Below are 10,797 nucleotides of genomic sequence, written 5' to 3'. Positions count from 1 at the left end.
CTTTTACATCATATAAGCTGATCTCTCAACTTTTAGCATAAAAGACAATCTCTCATTTTTTTTCTGAACTGTTAATCTGTGCCAGCTGCAGGACCGCACTGGTGATTACACAATGTGATTATCGAAACTCCGCCTCTTTGCTACGTGCAGGTATAGCAAGGAGGAGAGCGTTTGCGTTATGCGTGCATGTACTGAATGTTCTGAATATGCATGTTAATTACCTGTACGCATTCTCATATATCTCTCTCTTCACAAATGAATATTTGACACCATTACTAACTCAGCATGTCTTGGAAATCCCTTGCGTGGTTGTGTAGTTCAGTTCTCCGACCTTGCTTCCCTCATGGTAATGTCTGTGGACTCAGTCAGCTACATTCACTGCCCAAGAGTAAAATGGCTGCAATAAATACATTGGCGTGGAAAAGGTGGCTGGCCTTTTACGGGGCTTCGTAACACAACAGCTCTTGCAGCATACATGGCTCTACTTGCTGGTCGACATTTAGCTTCCTGACAGGATTGGTTTCTTTTCAGAGAGCAAACTGACTTTCCTTGCGTTACAGACAAGAGAAATCTTTTCAAATGGAATTTATGACGCCTTAAATATCATGCTATATTATCTGAGGGCCCTCAGATAAATTCAGAAAAAAAAAAAAAATCATACTGACAATTCAGCACATTCTAGAGCTACTAGGTCTTATCCAGACTAACAAAAAATTGAACATAATTTACAAATGAAAAAAAAAAAAAAATACAATTTGTGATGAGAGGTAAAACAGACAAACACATACAAATATATAATATATATTCTTAAAAAATGGATTCTCTCTATAGTTGATTTATTTATACAGCCCGGGGCTGATGTACAATGCTCACGTGCCAATGATCTTGGACATGGAAACTTATTGTAGATGGCATCAGTTTTTTTTCTCTCTTTTTTTTTTTTTTAAACCATTTCTTCTTTTTATATTTTTACTTCTATTTTTTCTTTTCTTTAAAACAGAGTTAGGATTTATCGGTAGGCATTTCATTTAGGTGATTAAAACAACATGCGGCAAAGAAAAAAAGAAACAAAAGAAAAGGCAGAATGTTAAGAAGTAAAGGAGAGGACAGAAGCAGCTGTGGGAGTTTCTAGCGGTAGAATCATTCGGTTATCTTCACGGTTGGTGCACTACGCTTAGTTTCTCTGCATTTATATTTCCCTCAATGACAGTTCAATCCTGACCGAGGTATTCACTGGGGAGGTGAACGTTCTCAGTACAAGTAAAAGTTGATTTTGCTCAGCTGCCACCCACACAGCGACGCCTCCGACAGCACTACTCCTTTTTTTTTTCCTCTCTCTTTTAGCGGTTTGCGTTCTTCCTGTCTGCTCCTCTTATCGTGGGATGGCGGGAGAGGGGTGAGTGGGTGGTTGGGGGTTGGATGGGGCTTGATGAGATCAGGGACGATGGTGATGATGGTGGTGGTGGTGATGGTGGTTGTTGTGGTTGTTGTTGTTGTTGTTTACATGGTCTGACTGTTTACATGTTCCGGTTGACGGGTGTGACGTAATTGCGGGGGAACATGCCCGTTTGGCCGTGGCAGCCTCCTTTCCACCAGTTGGGGTCAGAGTTGTCAAGGACTTGGATGAAGTCGCCGCGTCGGAAACCCAGCTCTCCTTCCTCCTGGGGGTCAAAGTCAAAGAGCGCCTGCACATATGTGGGATGCTGTGCAAACAGAGAGAGGGAGAGAAAGAGAATCCAAGAGAGGTGAGGGGGGTTGTAATATCAAAAGAACAAATAATGTATAAGTCTGAAACACAATGATATTGATTTCTGAATCAACTGTGACCTTGCTGAACTCAGCCCATGTAATGTCCCGAGGTTAAGCAGGCAGAAAAATGATTCACTAATTTAGTGGCTAACTGTCAAATGTCAACAGAGATTCTCCACTGAAAATTCTCCATAGTCTGACTCTCAGAGACTCAATCAGCATAATAGATGTGTCTAGAGATATTTCTGCTGACTATATTACTATGTTTATGTGTGTTAAAGCTGATATCCAGCATGCCTTTTTCACTTCTACAGCATTTTGGAGTTGACTGTCAGTGGGTTTTCCCAGTTTCCATCTAGACTCAAGGCAAGCGTCTATGTGACCATTCCTGGTTTCACTGTGTTGTAGTAAGGACTGCTAGTTATATAGCCAAATTAAGAGACTGTAAAATGCTGGTGCACCTCCAAACAGTTTGCATGCACAGCAATACAACTAGGTTTTTTGAATACATTAACCAGTTACATGCAAATCATTCCTTGTTGGATAATAAACAAGATCAGCATAAATGTTAGAAAATGGCATGTTGCTTTCATCCGTTCTGTGATATGGGTCCGCAGGGTGATCTGATGAAGTGAGTCAGTTCTTTCAGGGGAGGGAGGCCAGTCTGACGGTTCAGAGGGACCAAGAATGTCTCTGCCGTCATCTACTGCAATGTCCTTAGTGGCTAAAGCATCATTAACCTCTCTTCAGGATGCCATTGCTTACCTGGGTGACCTGCTCGATGTCGCGGAGGAAGATTTGCTGATTACGGGATACAGAGGTGGAGCGGTGGTAGTCCACTAGCTCGTTCAGAGAGTTAAACTTTACCACCCACAGGAAATACTTTCCAGCCCCGTCACGAAGGACCTTGAAATGCTGGACATCATTTCCAAACCTGCAGACAGTCATAAAGAGGAGAACTATGAGGAGCTGACCTCCAGAGAGAGATATGGAGAGATAGTGAAATTAGAATGACAATGGACAAGTTTTCCTTTTGATAGCTAAAGATAGTTGCTATGAAAGCGTCAACTCGGCTCACAGATTTAAATAAAAAGGTACAGTGAGACATTAACCACACTTATCAAACGAATTAGTCATGGCTGTGACAGACTGGCAAGCGTATAATCAAATGAATTAGTCACGCCTGTAACAGACAGACAGACTTATTCATTACTAGCTCGCCAAGTGGAATAAGGACAATCCAGACAATTGTTAAGATCAATATCTGGGCAGCAACTTTCCATATGACCTACAGTGACCTGCTGTGTCTTTTGGGAAGGTTGGAATAGAGAAAGACACAGATAAGGTGAAATGAACTCTATATGTGTCAGCTAAAAATTGCATGAGAGGGAAACAGTTGAAATACGGGAATACAGCCCCAGTACTGGAGGAGGAGCTGGTGGCCAACATACAGTCCATCAACAGATCATGGATAAATCCTCATCACCAGAGGGCAGCACTGAGACTTCACAAGAATAAGGAAGTGGCAGTGCTGATGACGCAGGGAAGTACCAAAATATGGAAAATAAGGTACTTCATCCATTTGTCCGATGTAAGGATGATGTTAAGTTGCATTTCTAAAAAACAATGTGTGTCTGAATCATATTTTCCTGTGACTGATGCGCTACTTACTTCACAGAGAGGGAGAAGTCACCCGGCGCACTCTCGCTCTCTCGAATGAGGAAGGCTCCGTCATGCCTCTGTTTGTTCAGCATCTCCTCTGCTTTGGCCCGTGGAATTTTCCCAAAGAACCACCTGGTGGAGATGACAAGACACATACAGGTTGGAGAGAGATGAGTAAGCCAAGCACAGTTGAGTCAACCCAAAGCCAACCCCATAGCCTTTTGACACGTGTAAATCTGACCCGATACATTTACCCAATACTGCGAACAGTTGCTGAGAGAAGGCGGGGGAAATCACAATATTGCAAAAAAACAAAACATCAGATCTACGTATGTGGACAGGCCCAGGCATGGCGGGGCTAGTTTGCTGATTCAGACATGAGGGCCAAACAAACCTCTGCTTTCTCCCTCATCACAAAGCAGGGCCTGCCTTGTTTACACTGCTCTGAGATTACATTTCAGATTAAGCCATCTGCACTGATCAAACCTTTAATGCTGCAAGTAGGGAGGGAACATAAACCATGTTGAGTGTGTGTGCACCTGTACTCTGCATCCTGTGTGTGTGTGTGTGTCAGGACAGACACTGTGGGTGATAAACCGCAAAGTTCACCAGCCTCTTTCAGTATTTTACCAGTCAATAACATATCATGAATAGTAGGAGTAGGACTATCAAATGATGCTCTGTTACCTGCCAAAGAGGCTGCTAGAACAGAGCAGCATTTGTCTGGTGTTCACTCCCCATTTGTGTTGTGTGTGTGTGTGTTTACTGTGCTGAAAGGATGTAGATTTATGTGACTCTCCCTAGAAGCTTAGCCTGTGACAACAGCTGCAGGAGCCAGGGGATAAGAGACAAGGCTCTGTGGTGACATTATGAGGTGCTTGGGGGGAGCACCTCGATAAGAGCTGGGCTCTGCGTGTTTGTTGGTTGGTTGGTTGGTTCGTGTGTAATGCTTTTTGCAATATGCAGTGCTTAGGAGAATTACTCCATGTGTTCTTTAGGCTGCGCTGAGCCCTAAGAGCCCCATATATGGGAAATACAGTGTGTGCTCGTACATCGCACACAGGTAGTACAGCAGAAGTCAGTGTTTCTTATCCCTGCTTCATCAGGTCTGCCCATTAAAGAATTAAATATTCTGTTCTGTGATTCTCTTACACAGTGAGCTACCACAGCGCACTTGTTTCTAAGGAGCATCTGTGTTCCAAAAATCTAAAAATTAAGGAGCATTATCTGTGAAAACATTTACCTGTCCCTGCTTTGAATCACAAGTTTTCATCTGTTATTCTTTTTCACTTTTTTTTAGCTGGCATACATTTATTTTTAGGAGCATATATGCTACTAAAATGATCGCACTGTGAGAGAACCCTGACAGAGAGTGAAAGAGATGGAGAGAGAGAGAGAGAGAAAGACAAATGGAGGGCAGGGAGACAGAGCGAGTGAAAGCTCTTTACTTCCTTTAATAATTAAAAAGTACAGCCAGCCCAAAGATGACATCTTGGCTCCTTTGCACGTAAGTGAAAATCAATAATAAAATGACCAAGTCGTAATCCGCTTTGCATCTGTGCTTGGCGGCGCAGCAAGCCCGGCAGCTCCGAGCACAGTTCCCTGTCTGATAAAAGTGATAGCAGAGCAATTAATGGAGCCAAGGAAACAACAGGCCCACATGGAGACAGACTGGCAGTACTGAGTCACTATCTACTATCACTACAAAAATAGACTTCACACACACACCCGTCTGATGGGGAGTGCTCTTCTCATACTCATAATATGCTCAAATTTGTAAAATTATCACACAGTGCAACTCTAACTACTATGCTAAGCATTAGCCACAAAGCATTAGACAATCCTGACCAAATTCATGTTAAAGGGAAAAGATCCATTTAGGAACAAACAGCAGTGAGACTTGGAGCTGAGCCATACTCTATTGTACCCTACTGTATGGCAGACTTGTGTGTATGTCTGTTGGGCAGTGTGTGTGACTGGCGCTGCCTGGTGGCACTTCATTGTCGCCATTAGCAGACGGGCCTATGCAGGCCAGGACAAAGGGCAAACTCCAGCCATACCACTGCCTCGTGATCACTGTCGCTGGTCCATTACTGTGCTGGGTGGTTTTCTTCTAGTCTTTACAGTAACCCTATATTCCCCCTCAGAACAACCAGTGGCAAAACTATAGTAGAAATCAAATGGAACTGTTTGCACGATACTGAATCGCAGGTCTGAATCGAATTGTGTTTAATTGTTGGCTTCTAAATAGGGATGGGACAATACATCGAAATTCAATATATCACAATACAAAAATGTGATAATACGTATCGTGGGGCAGAAAAATGAATCGTGATATTAGCTCCATTTTATTCTGCTGTAGTAATCACAAATGAGACGGCTTGCCCATCTCAATTTCACAAGCTCTCCGTTGAAATTATATTATTTGCACTTTGTAATGAAATTTTTAAATCACTGTTTACATTCTAGCAAGCCAATGCCATGACAATAAACATAATTGTGCAGTCTTATTTTGTTGTCATTGAATTTTATTTATTACATCGTATCGTGGTTGTATTGAACCGCGAATCGTATTGTATCGTGAGATAAGCATATCGTCCCATCCCGACTAGAGATACACCCCTAGTGTTAATTGTAAGAAATACAGCCTGTTGTTAACCACAACCTTTCACCTAGTAATCAGTATCAACAGTCAACGCTTCTATTCTGTGAAGACTAATCCTGGCTCAGTATTGATGTTAGCACCCTCAACTCCTGTTGCAAGAGTCTTTAGGCATAAATCAGTTCAGTTATATGTGAGAGAGAAAGATTTTTGCTGACCATGATAACATCCTATTTGGAATCTCATTTGTTGATAATAAAAAATGAAAATCCGTCAACTCAAATTAGTCCTTTCAAACAGCCCACTGTTTATTTACAGTGCCTTGCTGCTATATTTCCATATGTAATCGATGTTGCCCGTGGAGAGCTGTTGGCGAGTGGAGCTTGGAACATTTTGATACCTTTTTCGTCAATAGCGCTACCGTTGGCTGCAGGTGAAGAGGGGCAAACAGGGACTCTCTCTCCCACAGCAAGTCCATGGTGTCTCTTGTAATTGGTTGCCAGATTAGTTCTGCTGACTGTATATTTCACTGCTACTCAGCAAGTTTTGCATATTGCCACACTTTTATCAAGTTTCCCAACTTCATTATAAAACCCAAAGTAGGTCTACACTTGATTTATGGGTGTTTGGTTATTCTCTCTCAGTTGACATTCTGGACAAAACAACAAGCACATTAGGCAGAGAAGCGTAAGGAGGGGGGAAAGTTCTTTTTTTGTTGTTTTTTGAGCAAAGGGCAGATGGGACACATGATGTGAACCTTCACTGGGCTGACAACACTGGCAGAGACAAACATATGGACTTGAAGGGAGAGAGACACACGGAGTAAATGACATTAGGCGGTAACAAAAAGAAAAGTGAAAACTAGCTTAGTGCTAGTTTCAAGCTCGCTACGTGTTTTATCTGTGAAGCTGACCAATGTAACAACTTAAAGTAACAAACCCACATCACACAAACGATACAGTATCTGCACTATCACCCTATCCAAATGCTTTTCTCTATTAAGAATGGTAGTAAGTGCCAAGATACAAGGCACCATAAGTTCTTGCGTAGAACAGAAAAGTCCTGTGGATGCACAGCTCCAGCCTGCTAAATGGCACAGCCTTTCCTGCCCTCTTTGATGTGGTTGGGATGAATGGCAGGCAGGAAAATTAATCCTAAACCCCTGATGAGGAAGTAACAGAGTTGAATTTGAATTTACCTCAAAACAACGAGACAGTGGCAGTGATAACGGCTCAGCACACCTCTATCTTCACATGGACTCTGTGGTAATTAGGGATATGCCAAAACAATCAGAGTCTTAAAACTGTTGAAGTCTCATGGTCTCCTTATCAAATCTGTCACTTCAAATTGGAATAGTTTAAAATTTTAAAAGCACCGTTTACAATTGGTAGGCTAAAAAGGCAGACTAATGTTGCTGTAAATGTAGCGCTCCAAGTTTGGACAGCTAATTAAATTGGATTAACAACAACAAAGAGGAATGTTTAGATTGATCGTATAAAAATAAATACAACTCCCAAGTGATTTCAGTTGCTGAGCATGCCATAAATGTGCTACCTTAATGTTTACATAGATCCAATTGAAAGCCTCATGTCTTTTACCGGCAAATCAATGAATGTATTCATTTTGTTTCAATGTGCAGTTTAAACCAAGCAATCTGACTGATCAAAGATGCATTACAACCGTGCTGATAATTCCCATAAACGACAGCTACCCATGCATTGTTAGGTGCTATGCCAACTCTTGTGGTAACCAGGGTTACCAGCTAGTTAGCAATTTGGTTTAGTCCCCATTTATGTTTGTATATTAATATGAAGAAAACTTTGCACTCAATACAAATGCGTTGGCAACCATTATATAAAAGCTATAATACCTTTGAGGACATTCATTACAATGATTATGAGAGGTTCGGCGCTACAGATGGTATGAGTCATAGACGAATATTGAAATCGTCATCATGCCCACAACCATGGTAAAGAACGCCCACCTGGGTAGTATTGCTACACTGGCACCCCCCCACCCCCCACCCCCATCCCCACAAAAAAACCCACATTAACAGTCCAGTCCAGTACAATGTCTTACATTGCCCATTTCTTATACACAATTTCACATTTGAAAGTGAAGGTATGCCCTCCAGTTTTAAATGGTTTGCTGCCAACAGTTTGTATCTGATGCAACAAAGTTGTTGATCATATCTATCCAGGCTACTTGTGTGTACCTGCATACTTCCTGCTTTTAAAGAATGGGGAGGATCAAACTCTCGTATTATGCTAAGAGAAAAAGACCACAGACAGTCATTGGGACAGGCAGAGCCAGCCCCCATCCACCTCCAAAATCACATCTGATAGTGACCCAGCGATGTTGCAATAAGGTCAATATTCAATTAAGCCTAAGAGGCCCCGAGCACATTAATAAAGAGAGAGCTAATCTGGCACTGAGTACTGTTCCAGAGGTGGTGCCCTCGAAGGATCCTGTTGTTCTCTAGTGCTTTCTCACACACACACACACACACACACACACACACACACACACACACACACAAAATGCTTGCTCAAAAAGTACAGTAAAGTTTGGATAGGACAGTTGTACTGGGCCTGCTCTCTTTCAGGTCCTCTCAAGACAGTGAGATGACCACAGCACCAACACTGCTCAGGCTTTACGCCATAAACAAAATGTGAGTGAAAAAAAAAATCTTGTTTTAAACCTTATCAAGTATAATCACATTAGTTCTACACAACCTCTCACTTCACTAGTGACTACATGGATTTTTGAGATGTAGCTGTCCCCTAAAACTATTTGAACCTGGTTGCCATTTTCTTAAAGGAGGGGTATCATTTGCTTTTTCAGCAATTTTATATAATTACCTGGTCTCTATAAAATACATCTGTTAAGTTTTTTTCAGTAAAAATCGTTTAGTTATAGCCTTAGCTATTCACTTCCCAGTGTTTGTTTCCCACCTACAAGAAAATAGGTAGTTTTACATAAGCACCTTCATATGCTAATGAGCTACTGCTCTGATTGGCTGGCCATTCTGGAAGGCCTGCCCTCCTCTTAGCGCTGATTGGTCGATTTCAGACAGTCCAGTGTCTACATAGAAACTGGAGCAAAATCTGACAGGCTTGTACAAGGGGGCGTGTTTTATAGTTGGTGACCGTGGGGAAACAGCATAGTAACATGATTCTATTTTTTTTTACTGTGATTACTTCACACCTCCAAGTACCAAAATCACCAGAAATACTAAGAATTGCCACATCCTAGGATACCCCCCCTTTAAAATGCCCATGTCATTTTTCATAAGAAATGGGCTGTACTCACTGGAAATACTCTTGAAAAGCTCAGATGCATTAGAGTAGCAAGATGTGACATATTGTCTGGTAAGCTTTCACCAATGTATGAAGACTTCTACTTCCCCAAAAGCTTGACATTAGAGAGCCTGGTATGCATAATACTTACGGATGGGCCTTCATCTCTATGTAGTTCTTGGGGATGAAGCCATCTTTCCCGTTTAGCTCTGCCTTGTACCAGTTCTGATCGCACTCCTCGTTTAATACCTGGTGAAGACAACACAGACAGGAAGGTCATTCATGTGTCAGTGCCACGCAAAAAACAAATGCTCTACTAACAACGTATCGAAGATATCATGTGGTTTAGACACACAAACAAATTTCTATATTTATATTTGACATTTTAGGCGTTTAGCTGATGCAGTGCATGGGTCAGAGCCGTAGTACCCTGACAGTAGATAGGACAAGCTATTCCTATGACCTTAGAAGAAACATGTATGATAGAGAACTGCAAGGTAAGTACTAAGAAATTAGGAAACTAAGCAGAGGGGAAAGGCAATCCAATAAACTATAAAGAATACAATTCAAAAAAGCCAAAGATTGGCTGCAATTAGTAAAGAGAAAAATAATGTCTGAACGCGACCACCCTTCAGCTACAAAGAGGGGCGAATTCTTGGCAGTCAAGACTTCACTCATTTACTACCAGTATGCATCAGTGACAAAGAGCCAGCTGTGAGGGCGTTCATGTCTGACATGGCATGGGTCCTCTGCAGGTGTGGTGGGGCAGCAGTGCGGCAATGTGTGTCTAAGCGTGGGTGTATGAATGTGAGTTTAAATGTGTGTACATGTGGGTGTGTGTATGAGAGAGATAGATCCTGCTAAAGACATTAACCTCTACTCTGCAGCGGTTGATTTAGTCATAAAGCTGCCCCCGTGTATTCCCCCACTCATGAAAGTGACTTTAATTTTTTCCACTTGAGGGGAAAAATTGCCCTTCTCAAATGAATGCCTCTTCACTCAATATGCCTTTTGATTCATTGGAGTTAACAGACTTATGATTTTTATGGTTCAGATCGACCAATTTAGAGCTCATTGTAATATTCATTTCAACAAGACTAACCTAGGTAAAATAAAAACTTAAAAGAACAGATTATTTTATGCCTATGGGACTCTGGCTAACTGTCATATTTCTTGCCTTTCTATGTGAACAATCACCTTCACATATATGTCATGGATGGGGCATAACTTCGGTACACACTTGTGATGACTACAGAATACTTCATAGCCCAAGAGCTGTCAAAGTGCTTGCAATTCTGTTGACAGTTTCTAAATGTGTAAAAACAAAAGGCAAAGCTATTAAAAAAAAAAAAAAAAGAAGAAAAAAGGGACACAAAAGTATTGTGGAGGAAAAGGAGTGCGCAACATCCTTCCTGAGCGCTGTGCGTTGGCACTGGGTAGAGAGGGAGAGAGAAAAAGGAAGGGGGTGGGTTAATGTCACACCAG

At 41.7% G+C, this 10,797-nt stretch overlaps 1 protein-coding gene across 1 annotated transcript in view; it reads right to left on the bottom strand.

Moving 5' to 3' along the window:
* Window positions 1-953: 953 nt before the first annotated feature.
* The window catches only part of grb2b (growth factor receptor-bound protein 2b), a 39,453-nt gene continuing 29,609 nt past the window's right edge, over window positions 954-10,797 (bottom strand). Inside the window, exons 3-6 of the mRNA XM_071912275.2 lie at window positions 9,464-9,561; window positions 3,421-3,543; window positions 2,515-2,683; window positions 954-1,703 (exon numbers count right to left, since the gene is read on the bottom strand). Coding sequence (XP_071768376.1) covers window positions 1,518-1,703; window positions 2,515-2,683; window positions 3,421-3,543; window positions 9,464-9,561 — 576 coding nt within the window. The 3' untranslated portion in view covers window positions 954-1,517. The remainder of the gene's footprint in view (window positions 1,704-2,514; window positions 2,684-3,420; window positions 3,544-9,463; window positions 9,562-10,797) is intronic.

Source organism: Centroberyx gerrardi, chromosome 7 (assembly GCF_048128805.1).
Source record: "Centroberyx gerrardi isolate f3 chromosome 7, fCenGer3.hap1.cur.20231027, whole genome shotgun sequence".
Taxonomy (NCBI): Eukaryota; Metazoa; Chordata; class Actinopteri; order Beryciformes; family Berycidae; genus Centroberyx; species Centroberyx gerrardi.
Note: the sequence above shows the minus strand (reverse complement) of the source record. Positions and strands in the feature narration are given on the sequence as shown.